Genomic DNA, 19921 nt, shown 5'->3' with positions numbered 1-19921 from the left:
TAAGTATAATGTACGTCTGTGTATATAGATATAAGTTATAACATTTGTTTTAATAATTGTTGACTAATTTCTTGAGTTTTTTACTCTTTTACTTTTTACTTTTTACTTTGATTCATATCATTTCTTTCTACATGCGCTTTTCCGATATTTTTAAATACAGATACAGATAAACGAAATAAATATATATTTTTGTATTTATGTGTGTATATAATTATATGTATATATATTTCATATAATAGGTATAAGTATATATAATAAGTTAAGAATTATTGACGACATCAGACTTATAATTACGCACATTGAATATGTTTTTACTTTTTATTTAGGATTAGAATATTAATTATACAATTATATGTTGGTTTTTTTTTGTTTTTCATTTCGAATAACATTTAAACAATATTCCGTTGCGAATAATTTTTTATTGTCAATTATTTTTGCATTTATTGTCCACAAAACAAGATGTTTTTTATTGTCATTTTTGTTTTTGTCGCAGTTTCAATAATATATATATAAAATTAAATTATGAATTATAATAATTATTGTCATCATATTTTATTGATAATTCACACAATTTAAGGGGGAGAGAGAATTGGGGGGGAATTGGGTTTCGGGCGGGGTTTTGAAAACTTTTCTCCTTTATTTTCACTTTGCTAAGGTACGACATTGGCTTTGATTTTGTTTGAGTTTTCCTTTCTTGACAAAGTAAATCATAAACTGGGTGATATGATATATAGATTTTTTTGATATTTTTTTTTGTTTTGCACTGATATCAGTTACTTGAGTAATTATTTTTACAGACAATTAAATATATATATTTTTATATGTAAATTGTTTTTAGATATATAGATACAGATACGTATTGAATTGGCACTCGCAGTTGCCCCCTTTTCTTTTTTTTTTTGGGGGGGCTTCTTTTGCTGGTTGTGCTACAGGTGTGTGTGTGACTAAGAAGTGTTTTGTTTTTTCTCTTCCAATAGTGTGTGCATGTCACTAGTTTGCAAATACAGTATAACGATTAAGTCGTTTATCATGTTCATAGTTTTCTTTTCTTTTTAGATAATTTAGCCATTTAATTAACATTATAGTTGGTATGTGTTTTTTTTTTTTTTGGTTTTTTGTTTTTGTTTTTTTTTTAAGTAGTTAAGATATTGTCTGTTCATTCAAAATTGTCCATGTTGTTGCCACGTAGTTCACGCCGATGCAAGAGTGCCGTAATACGCGGTGGAGTGCCCCACGAATGAAAGGGCGGATAGGTGCGCGATGTTGTTAGACCAGAGCGCATTTGGGCTCGATTCGTTGGCAGTGAATTGGTGTTAATACTGCGCCAGCTATCCTCAGATTCCGGATAATTAGTATTTGTATTATATTTGTTGGGCAAACGACCGCGTATGCCGGCAGCACTGTTCCAGTTGATCATCGGTTGATTGGGTAGAAAACATCGTTTACAAACGGCTGCGATTGGTTGACGCAGTCGCTCTTGTTGGGGGTAATAATATCCGACCTGCGGTTTGTCATGTATCAAAAAGTGTTTTGAATTAGTGTGAATTCTGTTTTTTGGTTTCGATCTTGTCATCAACAACATTAGGTCTACTATAACACTCGATCCGTTTTTCTATTATTCTAGTTTTTGTAATGCAAATATACATATATTTACGCTGCAAGTTCTATAAATTGCCCAAATAAGTAATACAGTTGTGCTAAAAAATACTTTTCAACCAACTCCAAACATGCCAATTATAGTTAGAACATGCCAATAGTATACATTGAACGATAAAAGAAAAAAACACAAAACTAATTTCATAAATACATTTTTATACATTTATGAATTATGAAAAAAATTAACTAAAATCAGCATTGAAAAATAAATTTTAAAAGATGCAATAACTAAAGATTTTTACTGCAGCCCTAAAGTATGCTAGATTATGTATTCCCTTAGCAATCAGCCTAAGTTTATGCAACAAAAATTTTACTCAAAATTTTATTAGCAGGGCTCTTTTCAAAAGTGCGCTTGGCTTCTTTCTGGGCATAAAGTCTTGAAACTTGTTTGTAAAGTATATGAAAAATTCAATAATTATAGAAAATAAATGACGTTGGACGTGAAATATATATATTATATATTGATATTAAATAATTTTGAATCCTACGATCGATGGTGTAGTTGTCTTTGTAATGTCTTATATTAGAAAAACTCTATTTAAAATCTTTGTGAGTTGTGGAGTGAATTTTTGTCTGGTAGTGCGAATAAACCGTAGACTGCATTTTAAAGACTGTAACTAACTAATATTTTGCCCAATTTTTTTCATTATCTTCAAATTTTGTAATTTAAGCTAAATTTTAGGTAAGAAATTCTGCGGTAAAGCATGTGAGGATCAATTAAATTTGTAAAGAAAAAGCAATTTTTGACTGGATTGTTGGTAAAATACGTTCAATTGATGTTTAAGCTGGATTTTAAGCTAAAAGTATATATATTATTGTAAATAAAACAAAAAAGATTTAAGCTAAAGTATGCAAAAAGCCAGTAGTCTCGAAGCCTGATCTGATATAATTTCAACTTTAGTCCTTTCAATATGACTACTAAATTTTAGACCTCTAGCTTTTAAATTTGAGCTATAATTGCATTAATCAATAATGTTTTTTGATAATTGTGTTAATTGCAGTTATCTATTAAAAAAATGTTATTAAAAAACTAAAGATTCTCACGGAAGGGAATAGGAAAAAATATATTCAAAGAAATTGCTAAGCGCCTGAATGCACCTGCCCAAAAGTATGCTATACATTTTCTTTACAACTTACAATTAGCCTTGTATTTCCTTTCAGGAATTTACTTTCCCAATGGAATTTACTTTGTTTATTATCTGTCTTTCAGCTTATAACAACATAAGAAAACCAAGAACATAAGAGATAACTTTTTGGAGGAGTAACAAATAATTAGGTATTAAATCTATTTGTCCTTTTTGGTATTCTTGTTCGAATTTGTCATATTTTGTAGAGAGTTATTGACAAACCTTAAAATCTTAATGCCAAAAAATCAACGCCAAGAAAATAACCCAATTTTCAAACCTTGAGAAAAATAAAATACACAAAAACCCTCACAAAAAAAGAACACTGAAAAGTAGAACCAACAAACTAATTTTAATGTTTTGTCAATTTACAAGAGTTAAATAAAGTATTCAACAGTTAAGAGAGACGATGGTAAAGTTGTTCTTTAAATAAGGAAAACTTGTTTGTCCAATTTAAGGTGAGAAAACAGGCAAAGAAAATGAATGGCCGGAAATTGGCTGTTTGGCTATAAGACAACTGCCTCGAAGTTGGGGACAGGCTACAGGTTGGGCATCGAAAATCTAATTTCCGATTGCAACGGAAATGTGCAAATCAGTCTGATTGTTATAAGTATAGACCCTCAATTTGTGTAATTTCGCTCCTGATTTTGAAGTGTTAGAGAAGAAGGCGGAAAGAAGATACAGAGAACAGTAAAAATTCTAATAAAGCATTTGACTACTTGTTCACAAAACATTTACGACAAGTTGGCGATGTTCTATTAAATGAAAAATACAAAATAAATAATTACATTCCATTTCACTTGACAGCTCAGCATTAAGGATAGACTTAGAGAGAGAGAGAGAGAGAGAGAGAGAGAGTAGTTGTTCCTGAGACAGGCTAAAAATGGAGCTCTATCGCAAACAAATGTCATACAATTTCCAAACATATAACATCAAACATAACATTAACAAGAAACATCAACAAAATGGAAATCAATCAATACAAAATTAAATCAAGACTATAAAGAAATTAAGCAGCACACATCGAACCATCGCCATTTACTCATACAAATTGCCTGGCATCACGTCCCGAGCGACTAAAACGCCCGCCAGCTCCGCCATAGCTGCCGGTTACAGTGGGGCTACGTAGATAACGATAACTGGGCAGAAAACCGGATCGATAGACGGCCCCAATATGACGTTTTTGCGGTAATGGTTGCTGCAATTCAAGTTGTTCCTCCTCCTCCTCCTTCTCCTCTCTTGCCGCTGCCGCCAAAGGTTCTTCACTGATGGCGGTGGCATCATAGCCATGTTCAATACCAAATAATTCAGGATCCTTAGAGGTATCTTTTGGGGTTTTTGTTTTTTATGTGTGTGTTTTTCGTTTATATTCATAAGGTATAGAGACATATTTATATATATTTATTGGTATTTACATATAATGTGCATAATTTGAATGCTCGGGCAAAGCTGCTAACTAAGGTGCTTGAGAATGCTGGGAGTCAGCAAGTACAACTAACTTAAAACAAACTTAACTCCCACATTTACACTCCTCAAAAGGAAAATGGATAAATTCAAGCACATTGTCAATAAATCAAAGAAGTTTTATTCATTCAGAAAGAAATAGCTTTTCCATTTTAAAGCTCTAGAAATTTGTGGTTGAAATCAAATTTTTTAAGGATATCAGAAGCCTATAGAGTAAGTCTTACATAAGGAGTAGTATAAATATATTTGAATGATATTACTGTTCTATTTTAGGCTGACTAAGCCAAAGTTTCGTAGAGAAAAAATGACAAATGTGCTTGGGTTTAAACCATTTCCTGCCAGATCACTCTTATCTATGAACTCACCTAGGAAACGTTTCTCAGCCCGACGATAATCATTCCAATCGAGATCAGCATAGCCAGCATAGCTTGGATACCACCAATAGCTTTGCATGGGATCAGCATAGTCTGGAGCAGCGGCTGGCAATAGAATCTCCTCATCTTCACGTTTCTGTTGGGCACCATGGACAGGCGATGATTTCAGAGCACCCAAATTACGCTTTTCGGCAGATGCTCCACGTTGATTATGATGCTGCTGGGAGTTATATCTGGCCACAGCGGCCACATTACGTTTCGGTTGCTCTCGATGACTGGTCGGGGCACTCTGGAGGCGAGCCAACATGGCCAAATTACGCTTCCCAGTGGGCAATTGGAAGTCCCTAGCTAAAGTACCAACATTTCGTTTGCCATAGGTCATTAGACCGCCAGCACGAGCCAAGGAACCGATATAACGCTTTTGCTCGGAACTTGGTTCACCCGAATCGGCATCAACATAATCCTCACCCGGCTCTACTGTTGGCAGTTGTCCATTCTTTGCCAATGTGGCCAGACTACGCTTGGGTGGATTAAGTAATCCCTGAGCTGCCAAAGAAGATACTGAACGTTTGTCCTCCTCCATATAGCCATCACCCAGAAGTTGCTCTTCGCCCACAGATTGCTGACGTTCACGGAGCAGCTTTTTCAATTGATTACGCAATGCAGAGGCCTTGAGAAAGTAGAAAGAAAGAAATAAAATGAGATAGATAGGCAGTTTAAAGCCCACACGCACACACACACACAGACACACACGCAGATGTTGGCTAAAAGAAAATCCTTTCACCTTCACCTGTTACAAATAAATGGAAAAAAAATACGGCAGCAGGTGACTTACATGTAACTGATATTCCGGACTGGGATTCATCAACTGATTTATTATCGACTCCAGCTCACAGGGCGATACATTGCCAGTGCCATCATCCTCGGCAGCACTCACACCAAATGAGCGCATTTCGAAGGCCTAAAAAGAAAATCCAAACAAAACAAAAAATGAAGCAAAATGATAAAGTAAGTCCACATTTCAATTGCCTTCATCATAAGTAAGGGAAAGGTTTCAAAGCAAAAATAAATCCCCTTTCTGCTTAATTGCTGCAATTATTTAAAATAAATTGCTTTTAAAATGTGTCGATGTTTAGCGCATTTGCGCTTCCTCCTACTAAGCTTAAGTTAATGCAAAGTATTTTACTCCTCATTTCCTTGGAAGAGCCCCATTTAATATTTTTTGCTCTTCATTTCCTTGGAAGAGCCCCATTTAATGTATTTTTATCCTCATTTCTTTGGAAGACCCCCATTTAAATGCAGGTGGCTTTTGGCAAAAGTTTATAACTTTATTGATTTCAAAATTGTTCAATTTTGCCAACTAAATTCGATTTTTTGAAGGCTTTTCTATAGATATTGATCTAAACTTAAACAAAGATTGTTAACCTAATAAACTTGTCTCCCAAAAACCATCCCAAAACTTCTTTGGGGTCCTTTTTGAGCAAATTTTATATCTGAAATTAACACATCTTTAATGTGAGTCCTGCTAAAGCTAATTGGTACTTCACATCGTTAACTCTGAATGCAAGTTGTTGGCTTATTAGCCAAATACTTAAAAGTTATTTCCTCTAATACATGTCACATCAATTTTTATAACTTTCTTTTTGTCTAAATGGTTTGACACTTTAAGAACCGAAAATAAATATAATATTCAACGTGAGAGTGTGTTGGTGTGAATATGTGTTAAACATCTTAGCTAAACTCATAATATTTTCCTTTTAGTGTACACAAGCGACAAGTTGAAACAGTTTGCCAACCAAATGGTCGTTCAAGTGAAAGGATAATGCCAGGACTAAGTAGCTCACATGGTAGGAAAAGGGAAGGAACTGAGCATGTACAGGATATATGTATGTATGGGTGTGAGAGTGTTTGTTTGTTTGAGCCTTCCGAGTACCAAGAAACAATGCTTCCGCTTTTAATAACTGAACGGGCTTGCACAATTCTCGGTGGGTAGAATGTGTGCGTGTTTGTCTGTTTGGATGTGTGTGTGTGTTGCAGGATGTGCTCGCCGACGGCATAAATCTCAAACAAAAATTGACAACTACTTATGTGCAGTGAAGTGTGTTTCTGTGTGTCTGTGTGTCTGTGTGTGTGCGTGTACGTACTGGATGTGTTTTTCTTGTTGTTCGTTTTTTTTCTTCAAGTCAAGTGTCTGCAGGGCAGGGCTTATCTTGTATTAGCACTAATGCCTACAAGGTGTTTGATTTATTTTATTATATTGAAAAAATTCTTAAATTTCAGTTTTAATGCAATTTCCAATATCCTTGATTTCAGTTGTTATCGGATTAAATTCGAAATCCTTGAATCCAAAAACAAATATCATAAAAACAGATATTTAGTATTTGTTTTTTCGCCTTTTGTTGGCTTTTTTAATGGACACTGCTTATTTCTTTGCAATGCAAAAAACCAATGAAAATATGCACAATGGAAAATTTTGCCTTTTTGTGATTTAGACAAAGATAAAATAAGTTAAAACGTGCAAAAGTCACCTTTTATCAGACTCACTTAAACGTACATAAAAAGACTTGTTTATTAAGACCATTTATGCCTGAAAAATTCGAATTTTTTAGAACTTTTTCAAATCAAACTACTAAATATTGATCATTGAAGGTTTATTTATCTAAATGTTTATATATTTAACTAAGTGATACATTTTTTTCACAAGAAATTTTAAGAAAATTTAAGAACTATAACATAACTCAGAATGTTATTAGTTCCATGAGACACTCCCCAAAACCTTCCACGTGGTAACCAATAGCTTCCCAAAAATTATCTAAAATCATGAGAATAAGATATTAAAATAATAATATAATGAGCGAATAAAGTATAAGATTATGAATTCTATATACCGTTTCAAAGTTTTTGTTAACGCTGGTTTTGATAATATTCATTTTTGGACAAAATTACGATTCAAACACTCCTACAACGTGGTCTTAGGATTTCAGCCATACATATCCCAACATTTTTATTGGATTTATTTTACATTTTTAGAAAACGTACCTAAATTATACACATTCATAATATGCAAAACCAAAAAATACATAACTTGCAGATTATGTATATAACCTAAATTCGAATCAGATTTTCTAAAAAAAAAATAATCTGTTTCCAAATTGAGTGAAATTTTCCATTGTTTTAATTTTTAAAGCTAATCTGAAAATATTTTGGTTTTCTCTACCGTGTCTACTTATATGAATGCCGATCTCAATAATATAATTATAAGGTATCAATTTGTTCTTGTGTTCAGGTCCTGAGAAACAAAAAAAAAACATAAGCTTCAATTGTTTAACAGTTTTCTAAATGATTTCATTACAATAAAAGTGCTACAGCACTGACAAATGAAATTCTTTTTTATACGATTATAAACAAATATTTCAATTATAAGCAGTAGCAAAAGCATTTTGATTGAACACTTTAGAAAACGAGAAGAGGTCAATTCTATTTCGATAGATCAATATACATATACCTAAAGGCAAACTTTTTCTTAACTAATCAAAGGGTCGAATTTACTCATTTAAGGTCACATTTGGCTGTCAATATATTGAAGAATATTAGATAAATACCTGAAAAATTTTATGTATTAATGAAGAAAATTAACAATTACTTTTTATTTCACTGACTAAAAGGCAAACGATTCTTAAATCGTTTAAAAATTTATGTCAACTACAATTGAATCTATAATCATTTGAAATCGAAAATAAGAATGGGCCTAAATATTTGTCTTTAACTTCTTTCAAGTGTTTTCATGAACGAAAATATTTTTCCCTATTTTGTTTAATAAGGGTAAGGGTAAGCGGAGGGTAAGCGGAGATGAAGCTTACAAATAATATTTACACAATCATAAATGATGTTTTTTTTTTTGGTTACCTCATAAATTTCCTGTGGCACATACATACACATAAATCGTTAAGTTGACAAAAGCGCGAAAATGCTCATAAATAAGTAAATATTTTTACGCCTCGCGATTCTTTTGTAGCGGAAACACAAATCGCCAGGACAACCACAAAACATTTAGAAAGAGAGAGAGAGAGAGAGAGAAAGGGAGGATGAGAGGGTATGCAAATATACATATATAAACGTGTAAATTCCAAATTAAATATTTTACAATTTAAAATGAAAACCTTCAGCTCTGGAATCCTTGAATTCTATTTTTATTAGATACTTTTTTCCTTATTCTCCTCCTAAATATGCAACGGCATCGCCCAAGACTCCTTCTCGTTTTTATGCCTAAACCAACAAAGTATATGGAAATAAAGGAGAATGGGTCTCATTGGGTTTGTATATGTATAAACTGTGTGAGCTTGTCATGTCGTAGTTGTTTTTTCTCGTCGTGGTACAAGAATTTCTCAAATTCCCTAACAAAAATTTATTTTAGTGGAAAAAATAAGTCAAGCGAACATCAGTAGTTGTCCCAAAAATCCAGTGTAAAATGTAAATGTTGAGAAACGTTTGAGTAGGTGACAGTAAAGTTTGGTCCAAAACCCTAAAACCCTTAAGTTAAGATTCTTAAGTCAAGAAATTTTTCACAAGATAAAAGTAAAGCAACGGATTGCACATTGGGCCCAATTGACGATTTTTTTGCCACAAAGCCTTGAATTGAGACCTTGTAAATATATGAATAGAATAATTAGTTTACAAAATGAAACTAATTTTAACTATTTTGCGCTACCCTTACTACTTATAGATGAACACATTGCGTATACGTAATTAGTTGGAGTTAAGTGTGAGCATTTAGCATTTACGTACACATTCAAAATAAAGTTAATGGCAAAGTCAACTAAAACTTATATGCCAAGAATTATACTCGGTTTCTACTTATATTTAACATACATTAGGTGCATATGGCGCCATCTTGCGACAAATTAGTTAAGGTCCTTTGTAGACAGGAATTTTAGTAAAGTTTTGTCTGGACACATGCACAGGTAATAAACATTTATGAACAAACGAACAGCTTCAAAGACTGATTCGGGATTCACGATCCCCTCTACTACCGCCCTGGATACGTCCTGACTTTGGTTTTTCCATTTTACTTACCCTGGCCTTCAATATTCATGACGTTCTTATATAGTTGAAATGAGCTTAGTAAGTAATATATATTTTTGCTGCTTTCTATTAAAAGTAAGTTATCACATTGTAGCTGACTTTTCCCTATAGTAAACAGTTTTGTAGTCGATTACTTTGTAACTTACATCTTGATAAAGTAAAATGACATTTGTATCTACTGTAATAGATGAATTAGGCAAACTGCCAGTGAAAATTAGGCAAAGTAAAGCTCGGAATAATGGAGAAAAAAGGAGGGGCGGCGGCCAGCTGTGGCATTCTCAAATATTTTTGATATATGGTATTGAATGACAGTTTGAGCCTTGTCATTAAATCACAACAATTGGTGTAACATTCCTTTCATATTTTCGGTCTAAAAAAGCTATCCAGAATAAATTTGTTCCACAATTTTTTAAGTAACTCAAATAAATATACTTTCTTTGGAATAAAGTTGCGTTTGGTTAATTTTTAAACTTCTTAATTTTTCATTTTCCGGAACTGAGGAAAAAATTTAGAGTTTTTTTAAAACCCGGGTCACAACTCCTACATATATTGGACTGGAGTCAATTCTGTAAGCGATTAGCAGCAAAATAACGACTGAGAATATACTTTATATTAACATTAAAAGTGAGTTTTCTTTTACTAAATTTTTAAATTTTATGCCAAAATAACACTCTCGGCTCAATGTGAGACTGCTAAAAAAGTATTCGACTGAAATTACTGTTCATCTTGTCGTTATGAAGAACTATAAAGTTTTTATATGTAAGACGATATGGTAAACACAATAAAGTATTCATATGTAAGTCTTTTTATGTATAAGAGATATGTAATATAAGTTGAATATATATAAAGAAGAAGGTTAGTTTTCTAATTTCTTTCTCAATTGGTGTAGGGTTTGAAAAGGTCTAACAGAAAAACATTTTTCAATTCCTTTGAACTTATTATAGTTATTAGGTATCTCCTTACAAACTTTTAGTCAACATATACAAATTATTTTTGTCCAAACTAGTTTGGGCAAAATGTGAATTATTTACAGCTTAGTTCACTTGTTTAAATTAAAATTTTTTCCCCTTTGCTACTATACTTTTTATGTTCTTTTTGGGCTTTTATCATTTTGGCTTATTGTCATAATTATTAATTAAATGCCATGCCTACCTACCTACCAGCGTTTTATTTTTTTATCTGCTTTTGACAACACGAAACACACTTTTGTCTTTTTTTTTTTATTTCACTGCCGCGTAATTAAAAGCTTGTTGAAGAAAAATGCCATTTACAGAGAGAAAGCCCTTTTGAAAATTCAATTAAATTTGATTAACAATTAAACTCAATTAAAATGATTACATATTGTCAGGTTCAGTTAAGTGGAAAACTCTCACTCGACTGGACATTACCGTAGGGAATGAATTGATTTCAAGATCATTTGGCTAATTGGAAATTAAGGCTTAGTGCAATTCGGATATGCATATACCAACGAGTATTATCGAGTTGAGTCCAAAACCTATTTGGCTTTTAATGAGGGCGAATGCGGGGGCCAAGATGGCCGCAAACCAATAGCCAACAACTTTCCACTTACCATTTTGTCCTCGTCCGCCTGTTGAGCGGCTTATGTACCGTCTCAACAGAGCCGCAAAACAAATTTTATTAACACAGAGACTTACGGGGTGGAGGAGTCGGACATGGCAAAGGAAAAGACACCCAAAGAGACGTGATCTCCTTGGGGGAATTTAATGATGTCGTTTGTCGGTATTTTCTTTTGGCTGTTTTTCCTTACTTGAATAAATATTTTGGATGGTAGCATTAAATTTTAAGTGCTCTGACCTGTGTGAAATTGTTTTTCCTCCTCCATTAAATGTTAGACTTTCATCTTTAACATTTGACAAAAAAGAAACAAACAGAGAAAAAAAATAATATAACTTAAAAAACGAATGAGGACTAATTTTTTTCATGCAGACCATTGGCTAATGTGGCTCATGCTTATGACGTTTGATTTATCCATTAGTCCGCAACTTTATCATTTCGCCTCCCTTTTTCAACTGTAATTACCCGAACGAGTGTGAGTACTATTCCATTTCCATTACACAAAATCCCAACAGGCTTAAACGATTGTAACGTGGCCGAATTCTGGGCTAAAAGCAACAATTGCTTTAATATTTGTCGCTCTTTAATAAAGGCTTTGTGACTGATTATGACGATGACTTTTGATACGGTGACTTTAGCCTTTTGACTTTTACGACAAATATGAGCAACAAAGAAACCTCAAAAATATTTTGCTTAAAGGACATAAGAGAGTTTCTTTTACAAAGAACCTTTTTTATGGCAACAGCTTTCAATTAAAATTGTAGAATGAAAAGTTTTGACGCAACGAAATTTATATACTCTTTTAGGGGATTTTTATGCCACAAATGTCAGCGTAATTTATATGCATTTTGCATTTTGTTGCCACAAATGTTACATTTGGAACGGGGAAAACTCATGTTTGTTTTCTAAGAGAAGATGGATGACATTTATCATTTGGTTTGTCAAGATCATCAAAAATTAAACAGAACAATGAAATGCTCTTTTAAATACAATAATTATTCTATTAATTCTAGTATAGGCGGATCTAGGCGTGAAAAATTTGCTCTCAAAAGTATGCTATAAGCGGTCCCAGAATTTGTTTTTTTTTTAAATTTAAAGAAGTTTTCGAATTTTTGTGATTAAAAATAAAATTCTTAAAGCAAACATTACTGCTACACAATTTCTAAGCTACAAGGCTTACGAAAAGTTATAAACTTATTTGCAAATTAGGAATACTTTTCTATCATATTGCATACTTTAAGGGGTGAATTTGCCCAAATTTAATTCCTCGATCCTTAAATGTAGTATTTATATTTTTCTGAAAAGAGCACAAAAAAATTTGATTATGCTAAAGTTATGGCAATAAACCACAAAATACTTCTACCTTTTGACATGGAATTTTATAAAAGTGTTCACTAAAAAGAACTAAAATTTTGTTAATGTTTTTAATACCCTTTCCCTTTAGTTTTGGTGTGATTTGATTATTTTTTTGATTACTTTACTAATTAATAACTTTGTCAAATTTCATAAAGATTAGACAACTATATCATATAGCTTCCATAGAAAGGTTCATGAATAACTTCGTTTTTTTCCCAAGCTTTTGTCTAATAATTGTGCTTTGTTTCATCAAGATCTGGTGTCAGTATTGGTATTAGAAAAATGATTTCAATCAACAAACTTGTTTCTGGATAATTAACGTGAGCATAAAAAATTCTCTAATTTTAGCAAATTACAAAGATTAGAATCGAAAATCTATATTATACAGAGGTATATAAACATACCATTACATACATATGTATCTCAATGTTCCAGCATAATTTCGTAAGCCGTTTTTTTTTGCAAAAACTCTACTTTTAAGATAAAATGTTTTTCCGCTTGAGTAGGTAAACAAAGAGTGTCTAGGGTATATAAAATTCGTCATGGCCGAAGTTAAGCCTGACCCTCTGGTTCAACTTTTCGACACACGTGTTGTACTAACTGAAAAAAGATGAACTGAACTTGCCACACTCGTGGGCTAGCAACATGGAAAAATGTCACGAAAGTGAAGGCAACAAATTGTTGGTAAATGCCAAGAATGTTTCTTGCTAAATAGACAAGCATGGGGGCAACAACATCTTTCTAAGCCCCCTCTTTTTCGTTTATTTGTATTACCATTTTGCTACATTGAATTCAATTGGACTTTTTTTTTTTGTTGGTTGGTAACATTTTGTTTTCGTATTTTTTGAATGAAAATGTTTTGTCACACATCATGACATGATATTGATTCCTTTCCCCTTCTCCCAACTTCCCTCTCTCGACGTGTCTTTCATCAGTCTCATATTTAGCATATTTAATATTTGTGAAAACATTTTTCTTTTGTCAACATCTTATCAACGCATAATGTGAAATATGCACAAAAAAGATTTTTTCAGCTGCATGACGCAAAACAAAAAGTTTCCGAAAAAATGTCGAAGCATAAATATGTAGGTTTAAATAGTTTTAGCAAGAGAATTTTCCATTAAATTTTTTAAACAAACTCAAGCATTGAAAAAGTTTGCTAAAATCCCAATATTAGCTTGGGTTAAATCAATGTCTGTTTGCCCATGGCTTAATCAATGTTATTTTCCTTTCCAACTTTGTAGAAAAGTTTGCAGACAATGGCCAGAAATTCTTTTAACCCGCATTCCATGTTTATTTTACGGCGGCAAATTAAAGTCTAAGAATGAAATTTTTAAGAAAAAGTAATAGGACTTTCTCCCATTCAGGTGTATGTAGATATTTACACGTGTTTACACTCGTTTCTGTGTTCATTCCGCCTTTTGTGTATGTGTATATAATGAATATTTGCTTTGTTCGACAGTGCGTATGCTCGATTTACGAATTTAATGAGATGCAAACCCATTTATTTCTATGTATGTATGTTTTCTGTTTCGTTGACTATAAAAAGGTGGAAGAGATGTGTGTGGATGTGCAGTTCTTTTATCGATCTGATTTCTAATTATATTCCCCTTCACGTTGGCGTATCTTGGTCGACGTTGACATTGATGTGGAATGCAACTGAAAGCTGCGTCATCCACAGTTGCAAAGCGCAAAAAAAACGTTGATTGCAAGCGAATCTCCATACATAGACTCACCCACCCATTCATGACGAAATCAGCACCCACAACATGTCGGCTGATGTCTTTCTTTAACTCCCCCACCATTTGCATGACGATGCATTCTGATGTCTTAATAAATGAACATATTAGTGGAAAGCATTATTGCAGTCATTTGAGTTACAACCCCATAACAATTTTATAAATTCCTCGACGAGTTAAACTAGAATTTAGACTTATTCGCTGACGTTTATATGGCATTTTAAGAGGAACAAGTTTTTAAACCCTGAAACAATACACATATATATTATATATTCTTTAGGGTAAGGTCGGAAAAGCTTCCTTATGCCTGTAATTTTGGAGTGAGAACTGATACATATATCCAAATAGAAGCTCAACTTAATTTTCTGCCGACATTTGCAAGTCTTAAAATATAAAAACTTTAAACAAATTATTTAACTTTTTTTTAACTTTTTTTTTGCCATATTTTGATTTTTATTTTAGTAGTTTGTCAATATATGTATGTATAATGCAAAAGTATTCATATTTCTTACCCCATTTTTTCAATTTTATTTTTCTGAAATATCGACTTTGTTTAAACAAGTTTAAGTATTGTTACAGTGACTTTATAGTTTTTCTTAATTTAAGTTTTTATAACTTCTTGATCATAGTTGGAAGAGCTAGAAATGAATCCAATTTAGTTTTAAATCATCTATTATCTGTTTTTTCAGTGGTGAAGCTAAAGCTGTAAAACAGGAGCAAGTTCCCCCACTAGAGTATGCAAAAAGGAGCCCAAAAATTGACTGTGAACGAAAAATAAAACACAAAGCTAACATTGTTAGTAGTAAGTTGCAAGGCACACAAAAAGTTATAAACCTGTTAAAAATGATGAATAACTTTCCAGCATATTGCATACTTCAAGGGAAAAGTTACTCCATATCGGGGCAAAATCTTTTAGTTTTCATTGATTGGCAATATTGAAAATAAAATTTAATCTTGTTGTTAGACTTAGTAATAAGCTCTGGTGTTCGATGCTCTAATCAACAGGCGAAAAATTAAATAGTGAACACATATATCTCGGAGACCATAAAAACTAAACGCAAATTTGGTATTTATTTTTGTATACTGATAAAATATGTTTTAAAAAAGGATTAGTGTTAAACGTTTTTCACTTTTAAAACCAAAAAGACGCAGTTTTCTGATTCCGGCACTAAAGTATTTCTTTATTCTTTGTATTGCATAATTAAAGTAAAAAAATATATTGATAAAAATTTCAGAATATCAAAGTCTTTAGAGTTTCAGTTACTGTTCGAGAAATATCAACTAGAAAGGCATAAAATTAAGGTTCATTAAGATTCACAACTGTCAGAAACTTCAAAGAAAATGGGCACAGTGTTCCAATTAAAAAATGAAAAACTTCCAGCCACACCCTCTCTCTGTCCATTCAACAACCATTTGACACTTTCATGGTGTAAAATCAAATATGCATTTCGATTGACATGTGAAATTGAAAGCACTTTCATGTTGCAAAAGTTGACATGGCAATGAGTACAGAAAGAGAACTTTGCAAGGAAATTGGAATTCCTTTCATTAAATCTTTGCTGTCTTTGATTAAGGAACAAATTTCACTTTAATTCCCTTTAAGCTTGTTCATCTAACCGCAATTAAGCTGATTTTATTTTTGGGAAACTTGTAACAAGAGATTTGAAAAAGAAATTACTTTTAAAAGAAGACCCAGATTGAGTTGAAATTAAAAGGGTTTGTGAAATGAAGTCCTGCAATTTTAGTCACGGCCACATCTTTATGATGGAAAGCTGTCCAAACTGGACACATAATAGCAATAAGAGCAGTTGTAGCTGAAGGGCAAGGACTAGGACTAGAACGGTTGAGCTCAACGTTGACAAATGTCAGCGGAGCACAACGCAAAATGTCAGGCATTTCGCATAAATTGTTCACAACCCAAAAAAAAAATAGAAACGAAACAATAAAATACTAGAAAACATAAACATAAAGTTAGATGTCAAATCGACCTAGGTTTACCCTGCATTGTAGGTTCCGACCCACCTCACTAATTCTTTCTCGGGTCACATAATATACTCTTTTGCCCATTGTGTGCAGGGTGTAAATTCTGCAAATTTATAGAAAAATAGGAAACCTGAAAAATTGCTTTTGCATGATTCCATGTGGCACCGAGAAAATGGTCGGTTACGATTCTCTTTTTGTGTGGGTGTGGACGTGGGTGAGGACCGCCAACAACTGTTGCAATTGCTTCAGTAATTGCCATGGCAGTCACCCTTCAGCTACGAAAAAGGCGTGGCTCTTGCAATATTAAAAACTACTGAAAAGGCAAAGACTGTAAAACTAACCACTTAGCCAGTCAGCGCCTTAATTAGCATCAGGACACTTCATCCTTTTCCCCCTATCTGGCGTAAACGGTACCTCAAGGGATCGTCGAGATAATTTCAACTTGAAGTAAGTGGACATTCAAATATTGTCATTTATTATACTGCAAGACGAAAGGTAGCTGCTTTAAGAACACTCTTTAAAACATTTTGTAAAAATGTTGTACAGAAAATGCTTGATTTTAATGAGTTCTTGAGACTGTGAGGGCTAACGTAAGCGTAAAATTGTTGCTAAAATATTAATTTAGCCAATTAATAAAAACATTTTGTTTTAATAAAGATTTGAGAGTCATTATGCTTCTTAAGATTTACAAACAGTTTTTTAAATTCTGTATCTAAGAAGATGAATTAACTTAGATGTTTTGCCTAATACGTTTTCTTTAAAAAGACACTTAAACTCGATCTAGATTTGAAAGGGGTTTGGAAATGGTTTTCGGAACTTCTCAGTAGAGTTAAGGATAAAAAGGTAAGGTTAGTAAACTAACTCGCTCTCTAGAATCAATATAGAATCAAATGGGCTGCACAGTTTTATTTTGGGTTTAGAATTTAACTCTGCCAATATAGATAGGATAAATTCAAGATAAATGTATTGCAAATTAATCCACTTTAAAATTCTAGTACTGCAGAGTACTTGTTTATCAAAGGATATTCATTGTTCAGTAATTTCACTTTAACTACCAGCAATTTTAAAACGATTCTCGGTTACAAAACTTGAATTTTTTTTTAAATTTATAAGTAAATAACATTAGGTAAATTAGATCTATCAATATCTTAAAAAGCCACTTGATAAAACACTATGGTGTTCATAGACGATTTTGAAAATAGAGTTTTAATTCTATCAAAGATGAAAACCTATGGTTCAATTATTGATTTCAAGTTTTTTAAAGTGTGTTCGATGATACAATAACTTATTGTGAATTGCCGAAACGTCCTCCCAAACTAGAATAGCCTTTGTATTTAAATGATTTCAAAATAATTTTCTTACAGTCAAAAATTTTATGGAATCATTCAATGCTAAGATCTTCAGGAAAATATGAAATTTTTATATTTATCTTATAATTTTTTTTATAATTTTAGTTCAAGTAGAATTAAAGTAGATTGTCCAAATATAACTAATATAACAAAAATTCAGTTAATTAGTTAGCCTTTTCTGTCAGAAAATTGGCGAGAAAATTATATTGTAAAACATCTAAATGGATAATGAATAAAAAATAAAAAATCATTTCGAAGTAAAGTTTTTTTTTGGTCGTATATGTCTACTATTTTGTATCGTTCTAAAAGAGACAAATCTTATTCGAATTACTAGTTTTCTGTGGATTAAAAACATACGTTCTGTGTATTTCTGTGAATCATAATGTATGTCAAAGTAAAGTAGAAGAAGTTGAAGAATTCAAAGCAGCTATTGGCGGCTTTGGCAGTACATTTAACTGGAAGATGAACGAAAATGCTCCAGCACGACTTTATAATAATATTCTACTTAATGCCAGATACTTGTCGATTCGGCCCAGCATGCGATTGTTGTTAAAATGCAATGATTAAACGGTTAAAGTGACTTTCAAGCTAAGATCTTGAAGAAAATATGAAAATTTTATAATTGTCTTAAAACATTTTTTTTATCTTATAAAATTTTTATTTTATTATAAGAGTTTCTTCAAAATATTTTAAAACAAAACAAATAAAAATATGCAAAAATGCAAAATTTTATAATTTTGAAAAAGTTGCAATAAAATTGTAAGAAATGATTGCGAAAAAAAAAAATGAAATCCAATTTAGTTCTATTAATGTGCTTCCAAAATTTTAGACCTCTATCATTTAAATTGGAGTTTATGCCAAAAAAAAAAAAAAAGAAAGGAGAATCTGGCCCACACTATATTCCTACAGAATATCCTTCCTATTCCTATAATATTGTAAGTATGTAGGTAAAAACACCCTTTAACTTTCATCTAAAGACCTTTTAAAAGAAAAGGCTTAGTTAAAATATGTCTAATGACAAAACATCTAAATCAAATTAGAAACACAGAAATGTTTGTAATAGCTAAAAATGCTCAAAATAATTCAAGTTTGTGTGATTTCAATTGTGCGTTTCATTCTCTGTTATGAATTGTGCTTGTAACAAGAGTGAAGCCTTACTGAATTGAATTTTAAAAGGAAAACCTTTAACAATGTACAGTACCAACGAAAAGGAAAATACAAGAATTTCCAACAATTTTGGCGATATTTATGCCTTGCTGCACACACGTTCGCAAAAAACAGAAATACAAAGGAAATTAGAATGGGCCAGAACACAAAACCGAACTGAACTCATAACAGTGGGAGATTTCAAAGTGCTCGTTGCTGGTTGCTGATAAGCGGTAAACATTCAAAATTGAAACTATAATCCCCCATCGCGAGATGATGATGATGATGATGATGATGATGATGTGGACTTACGGCATTGAGTAGCAACATGGAGAGTATCAGCATCATAGATTTTCCATGGTTGGTTTGTGCAATTTTGTGCACCGCCTGCATTGTTCCTGTTCTTTTTGTGTCCTGATAAGTCTTTGTTAATTGGTTTTTGTTTCGCTTTGTCCAACGCAAAGTGCAATATAGATAGAAATATTGCACACACCCGGACACACACACACGCACACTCACACTCTAACACTAACACAAAGGCCTCAAAATTGAATTGTCGACAATATCGCGGAAATTAAATTATAACGGTTCTTTACTGATAAGTTTTCTGTGCCCAAGTTTTAGGCCAACTCCTCTATCCAGGAATGTTCGCAGGAAAGTCTATCGTGTGACTGCATGCAGCTTGTTCATACATCCTGCTATTTATACTCGCAAAAAGTCCTTTCTAACGGATAACGGCACACAGCAGTCGGCCCGGAGTCGGGTATCGTCGTGCTTTTGCTCTCGTGGGAGAGTAACCAGAGAGCAGGCCCGGATAAGTTTTCAGAGTCGTTTTCAACTGTTGCTAACTAGCAAGCGGCATACTTTTAGGCGCTTAGCCTCTCGTGTCCCGTTTTCTCTGGGCCGTCTATGTAGGTAATGACGTCACGCGAATACAATACTGTTACTTGCACAACGCACAGTGGTTCCTAGACATATAAATATTGACCTAGAAATGGCACAAACTACAATTTGTTAAAAATTTATTAAGTAAGTCGAATCAATTGACTTGTCTAACTTATTTCTCTATTATC

The 19921-nt window shown here is 32.7% G+C and overlaps 1 protein-coding gene across 4 annotated transcripts; it reads right to left on the bottom strand.

Moving 5' to 3' along the window:
* Positions 1-520: 520 nt before the first annotated feature.
* On the bottom strand, positions 521-19508 carry LOC6639999 (neuropeptide-like 1). Of its 4 annotated transcripts, none has more exons than XM_002063038.4 (5): positions 19161-19508; positions 5454-5579; positions 4610-5288; positions 3829-4106; positions 521-1501 (listed from the first exon to the last, which is right to left on the bottom strand). In XM_002063038.4, the coding sequence occupies exons 1-5, from the start codon at positions 19239-19241 to the stop codon at positions 1157-1159; spliced, it is 1509 nt and encodes a 502-aa protein (XP_002063074.1). In that variant the 5' UTR covers positions 19242-19508; the 3' UTR covers positions 521-1156. The 4 variants fall into 4 exon arrangements, with proteins under 4 accessions (XP_002063074.1, XP_015034224.1, XP_023037841.1 ...); XM_023182073.2 differs by having other exon boundaries at positions 1438-1501; positions 3810-4106; XM_015178739.3 differs by having other exon boundaries at positions 1438-1501; positions 3823-4106.
* Between the last annotated feature and the right edge of the window lie 413 nt (positions 19509-19921).

This window comes from Drosophila willistoni (assembly GCF_018902025.1).
Source record: "Drosophila willistoni isolate 14030-0811.24 chromosome 2L unlocalized genomic scaffold, UCI_dwil_1.1 Seg196, whole genome shotgun sequence".
Taxonomy (NCBI): Eukaryota; Metazoa; Arthropoda; class Insecta; order Diptera; family Drosophilidae; genus Drosophila; species Drosophila willistoni.
This window is presented reverse-complemented; position numbering and strand designations above follow the sequence as displayed.